Here is an 18,413-nt window from a genome sequence, read left to right as displayed (position 1 = left end):
GCAATCTTTCCCACGCCTTTTCCCGTTCCTAACAGCCTGCATATATACTAATCCCGATCAATTTTCCCTTCTTGCGTTTCAGAATCGTCACCATTCTCAGATGTTTGAACTAATCGGTCAAAATGCATCGTTCTGTGTGTTCTGAGCTTTGTATACATCTATCTGCATAGCACGTTAACTTTAGAAATCCCATCCTTTATATGCTCCTTTGTTGTTGTGTTTGGGGGCGGTGGATGCAGACTAGACGGTCCTTTGATATTTATAGTATACTTTGCGTGATGGTAACATGATGTTGATGTTGGGATTGTAGCGGCGGGTGGTAATATAATTGAGTTTGTGGGTGTTTTTCTTGCCTTCATTTGTCTGTGAGGAAAGTTGATAGTAATTACTAGGATCAGTTAGTTTGGTGTTGAGTGGTCGAGTTAAGGCTTCATTTGCCGTTTGCCGTTTGCTATAGCTACGGTTTGTCTTTTATTTGCCTCCTTTCTTGGTAGGATTATGATCTGTCTGGTCGAAGGGACAATGTCGGTTTAGTTCTATCGTTTCATTTACTGTCGTTGTCATAGGAACTATATATTATTTTTGATAACTCGCCCCAGAGTCTATTTTTCCTCTACCCCGTACATGTACATACATATTTTGAGAAGAATCTTTTTACAGTCTCTTGAGGACATCGTCCAGAACCTCCTGGGTAGTGGCCTTGCCACCCATGTCAGGGGAAAGGAAGCGGGCCTCGTCGAGGTTGGCATCGACGGCGGTGTAGATCTTGGCGGCGGCAGCCTCCTCACCCAGGAACTCCAGCATCAGGGCGACACTGCGCAGGGTGGCGATGGGGTTGGCGATACCCTTGCCCTCGATGTCGGGGGCACTGCCGTGGCAGGGCTCACCGATGGCGAAGCCGTCACCGACGTTGGCGCTGGGCACCAGGCCCAAGCTACCAACCAGAGCGGCAGCACCGTCGGACAGAATGTCGCCGTACAAGTTGGGGGCGACAATGACGTCGTAGTACTCGGGCTGACGGAAGAGCTTGTACACCATGGAGTCGACGATCTGCTCCTCGACCTCGATGGAGGAGAAGCGGGCAGCGGAGAGGGCCTTGCGGGCGGTCTCACGGAAGAGACCATCGGTCTGGGAGAGCACGTTGGACTTGTGGGTGATGGTCACCATGGGCTTGGTGCGGAGACCGGAAACGGCAGCCACATCGCGGATCTTCTGGCGGCGAAGGGCGATCTCACCGGCGATGGTGGAGATGCGGGAGGAGGCATTCTCGGAAATGCGCTTGATGGCCTCGGCGACCTTGCCGTTGGGAGTGTCCTTGGTCTGCTCCTCCTTCACGTAGAGATCCTCGGTGTTCTCACGGACGATGACCAGGTCAATGGGCTTGCCGTCGCTGCTGCCAGCGGTGGTCTTGACAGGGCGGACGTTGGCGTAGAGGTCCAGTTTCTTGCGAAGGGCCACGATGGGGGAGGAGTAGCCGGCGACCTTGGTGCTGGGAGAGCTGGAGAGGATTATTAGATTGAAGAAAGAGAGAAAGGAGGAAGGGCTTGCTTACCTGACAGCTCCGAACAGGGCACCATCGCACTCCTTCTTGAGGGTCTCGACGGTGGTGTCGGGGAGAGCGCTGCCGGTGCGCTTGAAGGTGTCGAAGCCTGCATCGAGGTCGACAAAGCTGAACTTCAGGTTCAGGGAAGAGGGGAGAGACTCCAACACCCGCCGACCGGCCTGGGATAGCGATCGGGTTAGAATTGTGCTTCAACAGGGAGCTGTTCGCTGCATCATGACTCACCGGGATGACCTCTCGGCCGATGCCGTCACCGGGGATGAGACCTACGCGAGAGAAGATGTCAGTGGCTAGGCGGACAGGGAGAAGAAGCAAAGGACCAGGGAAGGACCAATTAACCTATGCGGAGCGTTCTAGCAGCAGCAGCCATTGTGAATATCGTGCAGAAGGGGATGCAAAAGGAAAGAGTTCCTGCTGGCCTGAGAAAAACATCCGCTTAACGGGCGCCGCAATCGGAGGAATCCCGGCTAAGCCCCATCCGCGGGGGACCCACGTGATCGGGGCCGAGCGCATGTGCGCGGCTGGCTCCTTTGCCTATCCGGAGTGACAGGCTCCCCGGAATACGGCATTCCAGAGGAGCATTTCTGCCCGCCTGTCATCCTCCTCTTCTCGCTCCTCGGCTTGAACTGGATCTCTTTGCAGTTTAGTACTTGCCACCCTTCAATGCTGGCTTGGTTTGGCCAAAGCGCTACAACTGCCTCAACTAGAAACTGTGACCATCGGTCATGACATGGGGAAAATCTTGGATCGCTGCGATAGTAGCGCCTACACAGTGACTTCTATACAGTGGTCAGACGAGCAGCACGTATCATAAGACCAAGAGATCATCGCCAATTATAGCAACTGACTCTGTCTGGATCCATAGATCGTCTTATCTATCTATCTCTGCCATGGCTTTGGGCACTGTTGCATCAAGAAACCAAGGGTGATCTCCATCTAGATACTCAGTACGTCATGTCAGATCCCGGGGCACGCCAGCCATCGGAGGACCCGGAGACGCACTTACGCAATATCATGGAGTGAAAGCGCTACCCCACTTTCGATTTGATATGCCGGTTTTCTTTCATAGACCTTCCTTTTATAGCAGGCCGACAAGGGTGTACGGAGTACTCCAAACAGTTCTGGTCAAAGAATCACATCCCAGGTGGACCCTGCGGCTCCAGGGGCCATGGTACGCAATGCTCCAGTTCGAGCAGGCAGCAGCAGGACTTTATAACCCTTGCGGGGGAGACGGCTGTCGATCCACATTCTTAGTTTGACTTAACTGCCCTTCCGGTGGGGGCGAGAAATAGGGGACATCGATTAAATCGATAGAAAATAAGCTGTGTCTTACATTTTGCTTTGGCCCAGACTGATGGTGACCTCGGAAAGTCCTTGGTCCGTCGCATGGGCCTTGGGAATGACACCCGCAAGGGGCGCCCCGAATCGATCCGCTGATCGGTTTTAGCCAAGATCCAGGCCTGGTGTGACAGACAAGATGCCATGAATGCTTGGGATGGTTGGCAATGCTGGGCAGAAAAGCTTAAGATAGAATGGCGTACATATCGACGTGCAACTTGCGACCTGAAGCGGGCTAAGTCAGTCAACCGCCGCCAGTCCGTTCATCCATGGTACCCGCTTCCCAATAAACCTTTGTTCCAGGGGCAAAATCCCCACGGAGATCTTGTTTGTCGCCGTATTCGTACTGCCGCCATCAGGCGCACCACCGCGCTTTTGGCTTGCGTACACCCTGAAAGGATGAGCCAGGGACCAACAGCTGCGGGAATAGCTCCTGGGATGGAGGATGACCCTGTCGCACCATCGACCTTGGTGCCTCGAATAATGGGGGCTCGCGGCCAGTGATTGCACGAGGCTGACGTGGACGGGGCCAGCTCCACCAGGGCCAGTGGTTGGCTCATTTCCCGTCCGAAGAAGTGGGAAAAGACAATTAAAAATAGGCGACGGGCTGGCCGGATTAGCCATCCCCGGCCCATTTCTGCAGTCCAGATGCTGCTGTTGCTTCCATGCCATCCTGACTGTCTGTCTGACTGACTGACTTCCTTTCGTTCTTCCCCATCCGTTCCTGCTGGTCAGTCTTGACCGACCCTCGCTCCCACACTCGTTTTGCCTCCCCCCCCATATCTCGCCATGCGCCTATTTCGAGATTGTCTCTATGGGGGGTTGTTCCTTAATGCCGCTCTCTTCTCCCAGCTCTCCCGCGCCATCGATCTCGACATTAGCAGCACCAGTATGCTTCCCCTATCTCTGCCGTTCCCTTGCCGTCCGGTCCCTATCACCGCCCTCCCCTCCCTCATTCCTGCCCCCCTCCATTCCTAAGACCTGGATGGATTTTCCATCGCTATTGATCCCTCTCGATACATTCGATACGAAGTCGGTACCATAGACCTGGCACTGATTCATCGTGATCCTTACCCTTCTAGGTTCCCTCAAAAATGCCGCCAGCCAGTCAGCCTACGGGTCCATGACCTGGTATCATGGAAATGAAACTGGCCAAATCCCCGGTGCTTTCCCTTCCAAGTGGTGGGAGGGTAGTGCTCTGTTCATGAGTTTACTTCTCTACTGGTATTACACCGAAGACAGTACCTACAACGACGAGGTCCGCCAGGGCATGCAATGGCAAGCTGGTGACTGCGATTACATGCCCAGCAACTACAGTAGTTACTTGGTAAGCGATACATCGCCAGGAGTGAGATCCGGACTCAGTCGCCTAACCCAAGTGTTCTATTTCCTAGGGTAACGATGACCAAATGTTCTGGGGTCTTGCCGCCATGACCGCCGCCGAGATCGAATTTGCCGACAGCTCCACCGGATATTCCTGGCTTTCCTTGGCCCAGGGCGTCTACAACACTCAGGTCGATCGATGGGACGACAAGACCTGTGGCGGCGGTCTGCGCTGGCAGATTTGGCCCTACGAAGCCGGTTACGACATGAAGAACTCCATCTCCAACGGAGGTCTGTTCCAGCTCGCAGCCCGCCTGGCGCGGTACACATCGAACGACACCTACGCCGACTGGGCAGAGAAAATCTTCGATTGGTGTGCGTCGACTCCGTTGCTGAACAACGAGACATGGAACGTGGCCGATTCGACCGATGTCGGTAATGGTTGCACGACTCAGGGTAACAACCAGTGGTCCTACAACTACGGCACGTTCCTGATGGGAGCCGCATACATGTACAACTATGTAAGGAACTCGGGTTCGTGATGTGGGCGCTTGAGCTAATCAAATGTCGATCGCAGACTGGCAAGGCCAAATGGAAAACCGCTGTGGACGGTCTCTTAAACGTGACACTTGACACATTCTTCCCGGCGTCATATGGTGGAAACATCATGTCTGAGGTTCTCTGCGAACCAGCCGAGGTGTGTAACGACAACGAAATTCTCTTCAAGGGTCTTGTCACCGGGTGGCTGGGATTTGTGGCCTTGGTCGTTCCGTCGACGTATGACACCATTCTGCCGAAGCTGCAGGGGTCCGCAGTAGCCGCCGCAGCCTCCTGCACCGGAATGAACAACAACACCTGCGGTGTGCGCTGGTATCCGAAGAAGTGGGATGGATGGAATGGAATGGAGGAGGAGATCGCCGTCACCAATGTGCTGTCCTCCGCTTTGGTCAACACCAAGAAGACCGCTCCCGTGACCTCCAGTACGGGAGGAAACAGTACCAGTGACCCGAATGCTGGCACGGGCGATAATACCGGATCCGACACCAGCACTTTATCTGCTATCACCACCGGAGACAAGGCGGGCGCCTCCATCCTGACCATCGCGTTCGTGGGCATGTGGGGAGGCATGATCGCCTGGATGGTCATTGGGGGCTAAACCTCCGGGCCGAGAGGTGCGGTCGGAAATGATTCGGTATAATGGCTTGCGACTCCTGCAAGGTTGGGTTTTGGGCGATTCCGGGACGGCGCAGTGTGTCTATAGGTCTACCATTTTGTGGCATGTGTGTATATAATCTAGATCACCCCTGGTTTGGTTTGGTTTGCCTGGGTTCGTATCAGGTTTGCTGTGTTTGATATCTTGATATCCTGTATTCGATTCTTAATGCAAGGGAGACTGGTATATATTGAAAGTTGCTTAGCCAAACGTGCATCTGAATGAACGTGATCATCCATCCAGTGGGAGGGGGTTGCGGCACCATGGGCTGGGAAGCGGCCTCATGATTGACTCGGCGTGGTACTAGCTGCCTTAGGCCCTGAGCGACCCTGGCGCCCGCAGTTGCCCACTTCCCTTCCTTCATCCTCCATCCTCCCATCTTCTCCTCAGCGCCCACGCCGACGGGCCATTCCAACGATGCCTGACCCACCCGCCACCAGTCATCGGATGACTTCACCCCTCGGGGCCCGACAGCTGGTGCTCTCGCCACCGGTCGGCTTTGTCCCCTGAAAATCCGTGCAGGAACCACGCGGAGGCAGGGCTGACATAAGCGGCAGTGATTGGTGCCAGGCGCCACTCGGGCGGGTGACCTGGAATCCCCGGCTCTGGCTGGGAAACCTTACCAGGCGCCTCTGTTGTCTCTCGTCTCCTTCTTTGCCTCTTTCCTTTCCTCCCAGTCTGTCTATTCTCCCGATCTCCATATTTCTACCTGTACTGGATTCGCAACACCCACCGTGATCCGGCGTCGAGACCGCGACTCCCTTCCGCTGGCTGCGAAGGGTCTCTCTCCGGTTGGGTTCTAGAACACCGAGCCTAAGCTTCCCTCCACCGTTCGCCCCCCCACTTAGATACGTCCCTCGCCTTGATTCCCTGCATTCGTCTGTCGCTGGCTCGATCTGTTCGCTCCGAGATACCTGCAGTATGCTTGGTGAAGGGCCCGAGGACGGCTCCCGGCCATATATTCCGCCATTGCTGGACACTGAAGCTCGCCCCGCCGATCCCGACACTTCCGACCAACCTCAGGATGAAGAAACAGGCCTCCCCTACCTACCCGTCTGGCTACGGGAGTCATCCAAATCGATTCGCTGGGGATGGGTGCCGTTGCCTCTGCGGAAGGTCGGCTGGGCGGTCGCTGACTGGGTCAAGGGTCCGAACCCGCCGCAATCCATGCTGTTGAAGCCCTTGTTCCCCCGGTACCAGGAACTCCCGGTTCGGTTTTTGGAACGGTTGTTCCCCAAGCGCAAGCAAAAGATTGCGCTGCTGGCCCTGCTATACTTTGTCTGGTTTCTGCCCTGGACGATCATTCTGCTGCATTCGCGGCAAGGTGGATATATCGAAGGCTATGGCCGACCGAAGACGCTCGCTTGCTCGACGAGTTTCTGGTAAGTGCTGTTGTTGGATCTCCCCGACTGGACTCCGCTAACCCTACGGCTCCTAGGGAACATGGCAATGAATGTGGCCTCAACGGAAATGACTGCCGCCCCTTCTCCGCTTCGAATATTGCCTTCCGGTGTCCCGCCAACTGCCGAGACTCCAAGTTGCTCGAACCCCACATGGTTGGGAATCAAACCTATAGCTACCGGGGACTAGTGGTGGGAGGGCCGCAACCTGGTTCAGATGAGCCGGGGGTTTATCGAGCTGATAGCTTCGTTTGCCAGGCGGCCATCCATGCGGGCGTCATCACGAACGCCGTTGGTGGTTGCGGTGTCGTGAAGCTGGAGGGTGCCGCGCATTCCTTCCACGCGTCGAAGCAGCACGGAATCCGCTCGGTCGGATTCCCGTCGACGTTCCCCAAATCGTTCAGCTTCATCGAGCTGTCCTCGTCGCAGGCGACGTGCCCTCAAGATCCCCGCTGGCCGTTGCTGGGCATCACCATCGGCGCCGTGAGCCTCATCTGGCTCTTCTGCACCTCCCCACCGATTCTGTTCTTCAGCACCTTCGTGATGCTGTTCTGCCAGGTGGGATTGGTATCTGACCCGCCATCGATCCCCCAGTTTGCGGACCTATTTTCAACGATGTTTTCGCGACTGTTGCCCGCGTCGTTTGTGGCCTTTGTCCTGTACAAGTATTGCGCACGGCCGCAATTGACCCCGCTTTCGGAGCCGATGTACCAAGTGACCAAGACACTGCTCTACCTGCCGCCCGCATTCATTGGCGGCCTGAACAACTACACTTTCGCTAGGCTGATCCCTCTGGAGCGTCTCACCCCCCATGATATCCAGAAACAGCCCGGAGCAAAGGTTGCACTGGCTCTGGTGATTCCGACCGTGGTCTGTATCATTTTGAGCCAGGCTTGGCAAATCCGCATGGGGGGGTTGATGCCTCGCTATCTCAAGATCTATTGCACCATGGGTCTTATCCTACTGATCTTGCTGCCACTCCCGGGCCTCCGTCTGAGGATTCATCATTACATTCTCGCGATCCTCCTTATGCCGGGGACCGCCTTTCCAACGCGACCCTCGTTGATCTACCAAGGGTTACTCCTGGGCCTTTTTATCAATGGCATAGCTCGGTGGGGATTTGCGTCGATCATCGAAACGCCTGCGGCCTTGGGCGAGCAAGCCCCGGGCCCCGGAGGAGCGCACGGATGGTGGGGCGGCACCTATCCCAACGTCAATGATGCCTCCGTCTCTATCTCTCTTCCCGGCCCGGATTCGCCTGAGAGACATCACGGGAATGGCAACATCACATTTAGCCTGTGGGAGCGGCAACGCATGGACGAGCTGGGAGTGGATGGTATCTCGGTGTTGGTCAACGATGTTGAACGCTGGCGCGGCTACTTGGATGAAGACGAGCGCGGCGAGTTCATCTGGCACCGGCATGGGCACAACGGGCTGGAACTACAGCATCGGCCGACTATCGAGAGCGACCCGATGGACATGGAATTGGCCGTCCAGGAAGATGACTCGACGCCGGAGGACCTCTTCTTCCGGTTTGCCTTCCTCAAGGGAGCGGAGGCCGGCAAATACGGAGGGGCCGGAGTCTGGTTGCAGGACGGACAGTGGGTGTCGCCCCCGCCGCCAAAGTCGTAGATCTTGACTCCGTGGTTTGGACTGGAGTGTTTCGGGGTTTTAGACATGGTATTGGATTATGATTAATGATTATTACCACTGGTTATTTTTCTGGATATGCGTGACAGATAGTAGACGGTATCTCAACTCGTTAATGCGATCTGCTTTCCTTGCATGCACTACACTGTACGGAGTAGAGTGGAGGCCTGCAGTTTCGACTGTTCGCCCCAACTCCGATCCCGAACCATAGTAGTATGACCCGGCGCGCAGCTACTCTCCTCCACCCCGACTCAACCCTAAGCAAGTCACATCCTCAGTTTACGTTACCCAGCACAATAAAGATGCCATTTACCGCCTTGATATATCCCACAAAATCCAACTCATCCTTCAAATTCCTCCACCCCTGACTCCTTGAAAAAAACTACATAAACCTGAACCCCATCCCCATAAACAAACCCACGAAACCAACCAACCCCTCCTCAACCCCAATCAATCACCACCACCAAACTATACCCCCCCAATCAATCAATCAATCAATCAACCACTTAATACGCAGTCCGCCCAGTCTTCACAGCCGAAATAATCCCCGCCTCAGCCATTCTCTCCACCATATCGAAGAGAATGAAATCGCACCCCCGACGGACCATGAGATTCATACTTACGGGCCATTGTTCGGGGATTTTGCTGATGGGGGAGAGGTAGGGGGTTTGGTTGAGGGGGATGGTGAAATCTGCGCATCTTTATTTTTATATCATAGTGTGTTATGTTAGTATTGGTGTTGGTGGATGAGGGGAAAGGTGAGGGGATTATCAGGGTTGAAGGGTAAGGGTGAGGGTGAGAATCGACGTACCCGAAGAGAGAACAGATGGTGTTGCAGGGTATAGCGGCGCCACCTGGGTAAGTGGTAAGGAGGGTCGCGTTGGGGGGTTTATTGAGGGATTGTTCGCGGTAGCTAGGGAGGCCGCCGGTGTTTTCGTCGCAGATGATGAGGGAGTCTGAGCAGGTGGTCGGGGATTGGGTGAGAATGGTTCGTTCGAACCAGGATATGGACTGGGCTCGGGAATGGAGGGCTTGGGTGTAGGCGTCTTGGTTGGTGAGGGTGGATGGGTCGAGGGAGGTCCAGAGAGTGCGAATTTGGGGGTCCACGGGGGGGAAACGGTGGTTGTGGAGGGCGGACCAGGTGGAGATGAGGGGTTGGGCGACGGTGAGGTATTGGGGCCAGGTGGTGAGGGCGATGGTGTTGTTGGCGAGACGGTCCCAGTTGAGGGTGGTGTCGGGGAAGATGGCGGCGGAGGTGATGGTGGCGGTGAGGTTGAAGTGGTGGATGGTCATGTTGAAGAGGGTGGAGATGCGGGTGAGGGAGGAGGTGAAGATGGCTTGGGCGGATGGGTTGGGCATGGGGAAGTATTCGTCGGGGTAGAGGATGCGGGATGGGAAGGCGGTTGTTGTGTTGGGGATGGAGAGGGGAGGGAGGCCAGTGATGGAGGTGTTTTGGTGCAGAGCTGGGGTATACCAGGCTTTGGCGAATTGGGACCAGGAGATAGGATCGCGGTCAAAGACTCCGATGGTGTCTTGGGCCCAGCTGACGGGGACGACGCCGTCGAGAGTCATCATTCCTTGACTGGGGCGGTTGCCATATGTGCCGGAGACGGCGGCGGGACGGCGCATGGATGACCCTGTGTCGGTGCCGATGGCATTGTCGAGCCAGTCGTAGGCGGCGACTGAGCAGCCTCCTCCGGATGAAGAGCCGGCGCAGGTCAAGTAGCCGTCGCCTCGGGGGCTGAAGGGGTACTGCTCGTCGGTCCAGTCCCATGGGTTGGATCCAGAGGCGAATTGGGCAAGCTTGTATTTGCCTACGAGCATAGCTCCGAGGTCAACAAGGCGTTGGATTGCTGGCGCGGTGGAATTTGCGGTTGGGGTGATTTGGATCCAGGCTTGGCTGCCGGCTGAGGTCTGAAGGCCTTTGATGTCGAAGAGATCTTTGATGGCGACTCGTTTGCCTGCCAATGGGCGTGAGTCGTTCCAGGAGTAGATCCGGCTGGGAACTGGGATCAGGGGTGCCCATACTCGAGAGCGCATGGCGGGGAGTGGGTTGAAGGAGTCCATGCCGTCGTTGGATGGATATGCCCCGGTGATGAAGTTGCGGTAGTTGTCTTCATACAGTCGGTAGGTATTGAAGAAGCTGATTGACTTGTCTGATACCAAGGCCGTGTAGGGACCGGATGGCATGTGATGGTCGTTGCTGCGTACTGGAATAGCATGGTTTGGGATATGATTGAATACTGTGGAGTCCAGGTAGAGATGACGGACACCCATGCTCTCCAGGTAATTGAGAGATGATGTGTCAAGAGTCACCTTGGGTAGAGGAGACGAAATGTAGATCTGGCCGAGAAAATCGACTGAGAAAACATCGTCACCCGCGAGGTAGCTGTTGATTGTCGACTCTAGGAGCTTACCAGTAATCACGCTCTCGTTGACCATGAGCACTGTGATCGGTGTAAACCCACTGGAGCTGAGGCTGATGTTCCTGACGGACTCTGGTTCAACCGTGCTTCTCGGATATCTTGTGTTGGCAAAGTAGGTAATGTTCCCCAGATCATATGTGATGCCCCTCTCCAGGGTGACGTCTAGGTTCTGCATCTCTGGGCTTGAGTCTGGGATTGCACCGGCCATCCAAGCGAGGGAGATGATGGGAGCGAGAGTATATAGCCATGCCATTATTGCCATTGTAGCCAGTGTGAGAAGCAGTGGTGACAGGATGGGGATGGAGGAGCGAAGCATCTCAAGGGGGATTTATACTATTCGAACTGCAAAAATAGATAGAGTCAGCAGCTGCCAGATTGAGCTGAATCAGATATTACTTTGATATGCGACATGTCAATCAGCATTCACTGCGTGGCTTGGATGCTCCACTGCAGTTGCAGGTGTTGCTTTGGCCCGCTTGACTCTTCGCTCACTTCACATGTCCAGGCTTTGTGTTACCAACACCTCCTGTTGGCTCATGCGCATCATGATTGATGCCGAATAGCAAAACCAAGACATAGATTCTATTCCGTTTATCCTCTTCTTGTCTGTTCTAGACCGAACAGCAACAAGCCTTCTGGATGATCGGAGGAACCTGTCAGGTAACACAGCTGGAGGCTTCCATCCAGGAGCTGATCTTCTGCGAAGGGGGATGTTTTTACGGCCCCCACTAGTATAATGCTCCCAATGGAACGTTACTCATACGAGAACAATAGTAGTTGGGTCAGTGAGTGGCGCATGTTGTCCTATTCATCGTCGGGATACTAATATCTTGGTCTGAGCCATCCGAAACACAATGAACTCAATTTACCCCTTTTCCTCCGGTTGCTGACGGTCTTCAACTCAGATAGGCTTTTACTCGTTTGGTCATTAGTCAGCCAGGAATTTGAAGCTCCCATGATGGTTGCAATCGAGCTTGCTGCCTGGAGATTGGGTATAAACCGAGTAATGCGTGTTGGATGACGAGGAACGGTCTCACCTACACGCAATGACACCTTTTCCATTATACTCTGATTCAGTTGTTGTGAATTTGCCAAGCACCACAGTCGTATTCTGGCTCGACCTATCAGCTGATGGCTGTTTACAACGTCGCTTCCACCTCATCCACAATGGTCACCTTGATGCTCCCGTTCCTGGGATCCGCACACAGATTCAACGCATCGACTGCCTTTTCCAGTGGAAAGACATGCGACACCAGCTTCTTCAAGTCCAGTATACCTCCGCTGAGACAAGCAATCGCTGGTGGCCAGGTATCCCGGTACCGGTTGATAAACCGCAAGTCGATCTGTCCTGGTTAATGATGACACATCCCAGACAAATTTGCAAAGAAGACCTACCTCCGCGAGGGAAATATGCATGAACGGTAGATTGTTCATTACTGCCTTGCCCACGCCAATCACCACCACCGCACCGCCTCGTCGAGCCGTAAAGGCCGCCGTACACACGCTGCTCTCGACACCGGTGCATTCGAGCATACTTTCAGGGGCGTTATACTCGTCTGGTCCGAAAAGTGCTCGAATCGCTTTGGCATTGGCCTGCGCATCCAGCGACGGGTTAACCTGGTATGTGATACAGGTGGGAGCGAACTCCCTGGCAAAAGCCAATCGCTTCGGCTCGATATCTGTGATAACTATGGGATGAGCACCGGAAGCTCGAGCCGCTGCAAGGGCGATCAGTCCAATAGGTCCAGCACCGCAAACGACCACTCCGCGACCCAGTTGGAGATGCGCTACTTGAATGCCACGCATGACAACTGAAAGTGGCTCGAGGAGGGCTCCTTCAAGGTACGAGATATTATCGGGCAGCCTGTAGAGCCTGTCAGCATGCCTTGCCCCCTCCCAAGAATGCAACGGACGTACTTGTGCAACCACTTGGCCGGGTGGACCTTGTATCGTTGGATGGTTCCCGCATAGGGATAGACACCCGCAAATTGGACGTCCTCGCACAGGTTGTAACGACCGTCGTCACAGAGAAAACACTGTTCGCACGGAACCCCAGGTTCGACCGCAACTCGGTCGCCTATTCCTTCCGATGAGCAAGAATTTCTGACATGGGTCAGTGTACAGCGAGACTAACCGGGCTGGAGATGTGTAACCCCCTCTCCACACTTTAACACCACCCCCGCCGCTTCATGACCAATGATGCAGTCCCCCTCAAAGACTAGCTGTCCAATACGACCCGTCTTCCAAAAGTGAATGTCGGACCTGGTTCTATTATCAGCGCGAACGCTCGATGATCCGGGGCGGTTTCGAGGCGATACATACCCACAGATGCCGGTCGCTTTAATCTGAAGAAGAACCTCACCGCGTTGTGGGGCATGAACCGGAGCGGGGACAAATTTAAGTGTGTGATCTGCTGTGACCTGGAGGGAAGGATTAGGGAAAGGAGGCGACAGGAGCACTGGTTCCGTCGACGATAGCTTTGAGGTGGACGTCGGAGACGATGGTCGAGGGACGAGGATCGAAGGGGCCATGACGGCAGAAGTTGTGATGGCGAACAGTCTTAGTTGGATGGAGGATGCCCGGGGACAGTCTGGGTTTAAGTTGGAAGAGCTTACACGTCCCCAAGCTGACTAGCTGTGACCGATCCTATCAGGATACACATGATAGGCATGATAGGAGGAGACCACTCCTTCCAGGGCAGTCGGGAAGGTAACTGGAGCCACGGAATCCCCGGGGCGTTCGTGCACTTCCCCGCATTGGCCCCAGCGGGTCCGATAAGGGCTGCGGGAATAGAGTTATTCTCGATGCCCTGAAACGACTCCGACTTTCCCGTTTCTGGGCTCGGCGCCTCCAGCTACCCGATACAGCAAGGTGCTTAATCCTACCGGATCAGGAGAATCGCGTCCATCGCCATGCCATCTCCACTGCATGAAGCAGAGGAACATGGCCTGCTCCTCATCCACCTTCCCCACGTCGGTGCTCTTTCGAATTATAAATGTAGCCCAGATTCCCCCGCACAATGAATCACCACTACAATAACACTTGCAATCATGGCCATTGGTCCCGTCCCCCAAAGCAACGGCGCATCGGCCTTGCCGCTGGTGCGCCAGATCTCCCAAGACCATGATCACGTCTTGAAAACCTTCCGCCTCCTCATTTCCGATCTATGCCAGCAGTTCGGCGGAGGTCATCCCGGGTAAGTCTTCAGTAAACCCATGCCCAGCAGGATAAGAAATTGACCCAGCCAGAGGAGCGATTGGTATGGCCGCTATCGGGATCGCACTCTGGCGATATGTGATGCGATACGCACCACACTCCCCGGACTACTTCAATCGCGATCGCTTCGTCCTGTCCAATGGCCACACCTGCCTCTTCCAATACACCTTCTTGCATCTCACCGGCTACAAAGCCATGACATTCGAGCAGCTCAAGTCCTACCACTCCGACCGGGTCGACGCGTTATGTCCCGGACACCCGGAGATTGAGCACGAGGGGATCGAAGTCACGACCGGGCCCCTGGGCCAGGGCGTCGCTAATGCAGTGGGTCTGGCTATGGCCACCAAGAACCTGGCGGCCAAGTTCAACCGCCCCGGGTATGATGTGGTCTCGAACCATACCTGGTGTATGGTGGGCGATGCGTGTCTGCAGGAGGGGGTCGGACTCGAGGCCATCTCTTTCGCGGGCCACCTCAAACTCAACAATCTAACCATCATCTATGACAATAACCAGATTACCTGCGATGGATCCGTCGATCTGACCAATACAGAAGATATCAACGCCAAGATGCGCGCCTGCGGCTGGGATGTCATTGATGTCGAAGACGGTTGCTACGATGTGGAAGGGATCGTTCAGGCGTTGGAACGGGCTCGTGCGGCTCAGGATAAACCGACTTTCATCAACGTCCGGACCGTTATCGGCCTAGACAGTAAGGTAGAGGGCATGGCAGCCGCTCATGGTGCTGCATTTGGAGCCCCAGATGTGGCAGAGATGAAGCGAAAGTACGGCTTCAACCCGGACGAGCACTTTGTCATCAGTGACGTGACCCGGAAATTCTTCCAGGATCTCCCTGCCCGTGGAGAGTCCTTGCTACAGCAATGGAATAAGCTAGTGGAGCAGTATACCGCAGAGTACCCCGAACTTGGGGCAGAGTTCCAGCAGCGCATGCGCGGAGAGCTGCCCCCCAACTGGAAAGATCTAATCCCTTCCAATTTCCCCGACAAGCCAACAGCCTCACGAGCGTCGTCAGGGCTCGTCTTCAACCCCATCGCCAAAGCCATCGAGTCATTCATGGTCGGAACAGCCGACCTCAGCCCATCCGTCAACATGATCTGGCCCGGCAAGGTCGACTTCCAACACGTAAGTACCCCCCCCCCCCCTCCCTCTAAAACCACCATCCTAACCAACCCCAGCCCGACCTCCGCACGACCTGCAACATCAACGGCAACTACACAGGCCGATACATCCACTTCGGGGTCCGCGAGCACGCCATGTGCGCCATCTCCAACGGCCTCGCAGCCTTCGCCCCCAACACCATCATCCCCATCACCTCCTCCTTCTTCATGTTCTACCTGTACGCCGCCCCCGCCGTCCGCATGGGCGCCCTACAACACCTGCAAGTCATCCACGCCGCGACCCACGACTCCATCGGCATGGGCGAAGACGGCCCCACACACCAACCAATCGAGCTCGCAGCTCTATACCGCGCCATGCCAAACCTCCTCTACATCCGTCCAGGAGATAGTGAAGAAACGGCCGGTGCGTGGATCGCGGCCCTGGAAGCCAGGAAATCATCCACTATCATCTCCACGTCCCGCCACGCCATCCCCCAACTTAAACAAACGCGCCGAGACGGCGTAGCCCAAGGCGCATACATACTCGAAGAAGCCCCCACCGCAACCGTGACTTTAATCGGCGTCGGCGCGGAACTCTCCTTCGCGCTGGACGTAGCCCAACAACTCAAGGAAACCAAAGGAGTGATAGCGCGAGTGATCAGTTTCCCCTGCCAGCGCCTATTCGAGCAACAGTCCCTGGAATATAAGCGCGGCGTGCTGCGACGCCACCAGGGCATTCCGGCGGTGGTGATCGAGCCGTATGCGCCGAATGGATGGGAGCGGTATGCGGACGCGGGTATCTGCGTTCGACGGTTCGGTCATAGTTTGCCGGGGAAGGCGGCGTATAAGTTCTTTGGCTATGAGACTCGGGTGATGGCGGATAAGGTGGGTGGTTATTTGGATCGGCTGGAGAAGGGCGAGGTATTGCGGGGGGAGTTTGTGGATTTGTAGATTGGTTTTAGGCAAGAATGCAGGGGCTGTTTGGTGGATGGTGAGTTGTTGGCCGGGAAAAAAGCACCGTCCATAACACATCTCAATGAAAACATTGATTCTAGATTAAATGACTGTCTAATTTCCATCTTCACTTGGTAGTGGGGAGACCGACTGGGAAGGGCCGGACAGCTGACGCTCCTCGAAATCGATAACAGGAGCTTTGAACTCACGTCCGGCTGTGTCAACCATCCATCTCACATTCTCCGAATCATGGCCCATTTCTAGGTTTATCCAGCCCACTGACGTCTCTTACACTATATTATCACCCCGCGACACCCTCCCCCGGTGTCGGCGGGCCAACCGCATAAAGCCAGTCGGTCTACTCCGTACTGTCTGCAACTTTCTAAGAAACAAACAGACAAGAGAACAACCATGGTATAACAGGTGATGCTATATTTGATTCTACCTTAACAAGCAAGATCGGACATGCGACCTATCCAGCATGGAATCCACGACAGACACGAGCAAGAGATAATGGTTGTTTTTTACGCAGCCCCCAGGCAGACAACTGGCCGTCGGCCCGCACCGCCAAACAGAACCCGCTCGACCGCGTCCACATCGTAGTAGACGTTTGGGTCGTCTTGCTCGGTTAATAACTGGCTGGTCAGACTCGACATGCCCCGTTCATCTTGCTGTTCGGGAGTCTTCTTGAATCAGCTCGAGCATCTACCTGCCGGAAGTTGGCTCACTCACCCGTTCAACCTGTTTCCCCTTTCCTTGGTACTCATGACTGTGCTCCGAACTTCCACAGTGTTCCTCCACAGAAGTACTATGTGCCTCCCTATCCAAAGAACCCATTTCGTCCATGGTAGCAGGGTGGCCGCACATAGAGCTTCCTACGAGAATCATCAGTCACTGTGCGGACAACCCGAAAGGGCAAAAGCTGTGCATAGAACATGGATTGGGTCAGAAGAACTCACTGATCTTGTTCGGCGTTTCCAGTCTGAGGTGCCGACCAGCAAGGTATATTCCCGGGTTTCTTGCGAAAGCCCGGGCCTGCCTTGCATGCTCAACATTCTAGCTCTGATCAGTCACTGCCTTTCAAGGAGAGAAACATCACACATACCGTGAACTGTACAAATGCGTTGTACAGTTTGTTCGACGGTGATAAGTTCACCTTGACGTAACAGTCTCCCCAATTCCGAAATATACTTTTTACGCAGACTTGGAGTCGTTTTCGTGGTAACCAAATTGGGAGACTTGATGTTGTTTGGTCTGAACCCATCATATACTTCAAACATGTTGGGTGTCTTACTTTCCGACAAAGATACAAGCTACAGGATCAAGACGATCCTGGGCATTTTTGTCTGTGATCTGCGAGCTGTTACGCCGCAGGTGGTTGGTGAACTGTTCCGGTTGTGGCTCGTTCACCGTCGCGGGCCTATATGCTGAACGATAGGTTGCTTCCATAGGTTGCTGGCCATGCTCATTTTGCACGGTACAGACAAACCTGTATGGCTGATAATAAACAGGCACCATACTGGGAGGTATGGAAGCTCCACAAGCCGTGACATAGCCATAAGGCAACACCGGGGCACCCTGTGATACGGGTGTGTACTCGACGAGAGGCGATTGATATGATTGATCGCCAGGTCTCAGCACAAACGGGCCCTTATACTCGGTTGCAGCAGAGCTGGCCCCACACGGCGTGGATTTAGCAGACATGGCTTCAGCAGGCAAGCTCAAGGCAGGAACGTTAGGAACAAGAAGGGCTGCAGCAGGAAGGAGCGTCGGGGAGTGTATAAGAAACCCGATAAGTTAAGGGTCTCTAAAAAGATTCTCAAGAAAATGACACTGATGACCACAGTTCGAGTTATCTTCTGCAATAGCGAATGTTGCCAAAGCAAAGCTCGATATAGCGATCAGTACACAAACCTTGAGAAGCAAAGAAAACACCGATCAAGTTGGGGGATGAAGAAACCCAAGCGACTGACTAGGAGATGAGCCGGGTTTTATTGTCTTTGAATTCATGCCTTCAGTATGATGTAGACAGCGACGAAGACTCGATACTTGGTCTAGAGGTTCAGCGACTCCTTAGCAATGACCGTTCCGGACATCAGGCATGCGCAGTGCTCTGAGTCCCAAAATTGCTATTGGAAGGTTGAAGTCTCGAGTCGAGTCCATATGCCCTGCTGACTTCTGAGAGGTATGGTTCTATACTAGTGGGGAGTCAGATGT

General features: G+C 54.7%; 8 protein-coding genes across 8 annotated transcripts; 3 read left to right on the top strand and 5 right to left on the bottom strand.

Moving 5' to 3' along the window:
- Window positions 1-528: 528 nt before the first annotated feature.
- On the bottom strand, window positions 529-2,260 carry lysB (homoisocitrate dehydrogenase lysB). Its single transcript, XM_025719815.1, has 4 exons — window positions 1,901-2,260; window positions 1,787-1,827; window positions 1,553-1,722; window positions 529-1,498 (listed from the first exon to the last, which is right to left on the bottom strand). Exons 1-4 carry the CDS (start codon window positions 1,929-1,931, stop codon window positions 655-657), a joined length of 1,086 nt encoding a protein of 361 aa, XP_025573699.1. The 5' UTR covers window positions 1,932-2,260; the 3' UTR covers window positions 529-654.
- A 334-nt stretch (window positions 2,261-2,594) lies between these two features.
- On the bottom strand, window positions 2,595-3,623 carry BO80DRAFT_128765 (uncharacterized protein). Its single transcript, XM_025713562.1, has 3 exons — window positions 3,176-3,623; window positions 2,895-3,124; window positions 2,595-2,795 (listed from the first exon to the last, which is right to left on the bottom strand). Exons 1-3 carry the CDS (start codon window positions 3,532-3,534, stop codon window positions 2,695-2,697), a joined length of 690 nt encoding a protein of 229 aa, XP_025573698.1. The 5' UTR covers window positions 3,535-3,623; the 3' UTR covers window positions 2,595-2,694.
- Window positions 3,624-3,649: 26 nt separating this feature from the next.
- On the top strand, window positions 3,650-5,649 carry BO80DRAFT_426627 (glycoside hydrolase family 76 protein). Its single transcript, XM_025719814.1, has 4 exons — window positions 3,650-3,788; window positions 3,982-4,226; window positions 4,294-4,743; window positions 4,800-5,649. Exons 1-4 carry the CDS (start codon window positions 3,689-3,691, stop codon window positions 5,376-5,378), a joined length of 1,374 nt encoding a protein of 457 aa, XP_025573697.1. The 5' UTR covers window positions 3,650-3,688; the 3' UTR covers window positions 5,379-5,649.
- Window positions 5,650-6,356: 707 nt separating this feature from the next.
- On the top strand, window positions 6,357-8,467 carry BO80DRAFT_359613 (LCCL domain-containing protein; the record flags this gene model as incomplete). Its single annotated transcript, XM_025715934.1, has 2 exons — window positions 6,357-6,817; window positions 6,874-8,467. 2 exons carry the CDS (start codon window positions 6,357-6,359, stop codon window positions 8,465-8,467), a joined length of 2,055 nt encoding a protein of 684 aa, XP_025573696.1.
- Window positions 8,468-8,991: 524 nt separating this feature from the next.
- Window positions 8,992-11,086, bottom strand: BO80DRAFT_410648 (amidase family protein; the record flags this gene model as incomplete). The annotated part of the gene is made up of 2 exons (XM_025717935.1): window positions 8,992-9,184; window positions 9,297-11,086. The coding sequence occupies 2 exons, from the start codon at window positions 11,084-11,086 to the stop codon at window positions 8,992-8,994; spliced, it is 1,983 nt and encodes a 660-aa protein (XP_025573695.1).
- Window positions 11,087-11,788: 702 nt separating this feature from the next.
- BO80DRAFT_466282 (putative alcohol dehydrogenase) lies at window positions 11,789-13,595 on the bottom strand. The gene is made up of 5 exons (XM_025722776.1): window positions 13,234-13,595; window positions 13,046-13,173; window positions 12,829-12,988; window positions 12,307-12,775; window positions 11,789-12,254 (listed from the first exon to the last, which is right to left on the bottom strand). Exons 1-5 carry the CDS (start codon window positions 13,440-13,442, stop codon window positions 12,051-12,053), a joined length of 1,170 nt encoding a protein of 389 aa, XP_025573694.1. The 5' UTR covers window positions 13,443-13,595; the 3' UTR covers window positions 11,789-12,050.
- Window positions 13,596-13,961: 366 nt separating this feature from the next.
- BO80DRAFT_494922 (uncharacterized protein) lies at window positions 13,962-16,205 on the top strand (the record flags this gene model as incomplete). The annotated part of the gene is made up of 3 exons (XM_025723912.1): window positions 13,962-14,107; window positions 14,160-15,267; window positions 15,321-16,205. The coding sequence occupies 3 exons, from the start codon at window positions 13,962-13,964 to the stop codon at window positions 16,191-16,193; spliced, it is 2,127 nt and encodes a 708-aa protein (XP_025573693.1). The 3' UTR covers window positions 16,194-16,205.
- A 515-nt stretch (window positions 16,206-16,720) lies between these two features.
- On the bottom strand, window positions 16,721-17,900 carry BO80DRAFT_446651 (uncharacterized protein; the record flags this gene model as incomplete). Its single annotated transcript, XM_025721565.1, has 5 exons — window positions 16,721-16,879; window positions 16,929-17,071; window positions 17,156-17,252; window positions 17,302-17,434; window positions 17,491-17,900. The coding sequence occupies 5 exons, from the start codon at window positions 17,898-17,900 to the stop codon at window positions 16,721-16,723; spliced, it is 942 nt and encodes a 313-aa protein (XP_025573692.1).
- Window positions 17,901-18,413: the final 513 nt, after the last annotated feature.

Source organism: Aspergillus ibericus (assembly GCF_003184845.1).
Source record: "Aspergillus ibericus CBS 121593 unplaced genomic scaffold BO80scaffold_29, whole genome shotgun sequence".
Lineage (NCBI taxonomy): Eukaryota > Fungi > Ascomycota > Eurotiomycetes > Eurotiales > Aspergillaceae > Aspergillus > Aspergillus ibericus.
This window is presented reverse-complemented; position numbering and strand designations above follow the sequence as displayed.

Excerpts from the sequence above, each read along its gene's own strand:
- BO80DRAFT_426627 (XM_025719814.1), top strand. The coding sequence starts at position 3,689 with ATGCGCCTATTTCGAGATTGTCTCTATGGGGGGTTGTTCCTTAATGCC. Across the intron at positions 3,789-3,981 it reads TCTCGACATTAGCAGCACCA|GTTCCCTCAAAAATGCCGCC; the intron begins GTATGCTTCCCC and ends TTACCCTTCTAG. Across the intron at positions 4,744-4,799 it reads CCGCATACATGTACAACTAT|ACTGGCAAGGCCAAATGGAA; the intron begins GTAAGGAACTCG and ends TGTCGATCGCAG.
- lysB (XM_025719815.1), bottom strand. The coding sequence starts at position 1,931 with ATGGCTGCTGCTGCTAGAACGCTCCGCATAG. Across the intron at positions 1,828-1,900 it reads TGCTAGAACGCTCCGCATAG|GTCTCATCCCCGGTGACGGC; the intron begins GTTAATTGGTCC and ends TCTCTCGCGTAG. Across the intron at positions 1,499-1,552 it reads GCCCTGTTCGGAGCTGTCAG|CTCTCCCAGCACCAAGGTCG; the intron begins GTAAGCAAGCCC and ends AATCCTCTCCAG.
- BO80DRAFT_466282 (XM_025722776.1), bottom strand. The coding sequence starts at position 13,442 with ATGGCCCCTTCGATCCTCGTCCCTCGACCATCGTCTCCGACGTCCACC. Across the intron at positions 13,174-13,233 it reads AAAGCGACCGGCATCTGTGG|GTCCGACATTCACTTTTGGA; the intron begins GTATGTATCGCC and ends TAATAGAACCAG. Across the intron at positions 12,776-12,828 it reads CCGGCCAAGTGGTTGCACAA|GCTGCCCGATAATATCTCGT; the intron begins GTACGTCCGTTG and ends CAGGCTCTACAG.
- BO80DRAFT_128765 (XM_025713562.1), bottom strand. The coding sequence starts at position 3,534 with ATGGGCCGGGGATGGCTAATCCGGCCAGCCCGTCGCCTATTTTTAATT. Across the intron at positions 3,125-3,175 it reads AAAGGTTTATTGGGAAGCGG|GTCGCAAGTTGCACGTCGAT; the intron begins GTACCATGGATG and ends AGCCCGCTTCAG. Across the intron at positions 2,796-2,894 it reads AGTCTGGGCCAAAGCAAAAT|CCGTCTCCCCCGCAAGGGTT; the intron begins GTAAGACACAGC and ends GTGGATCGACAG.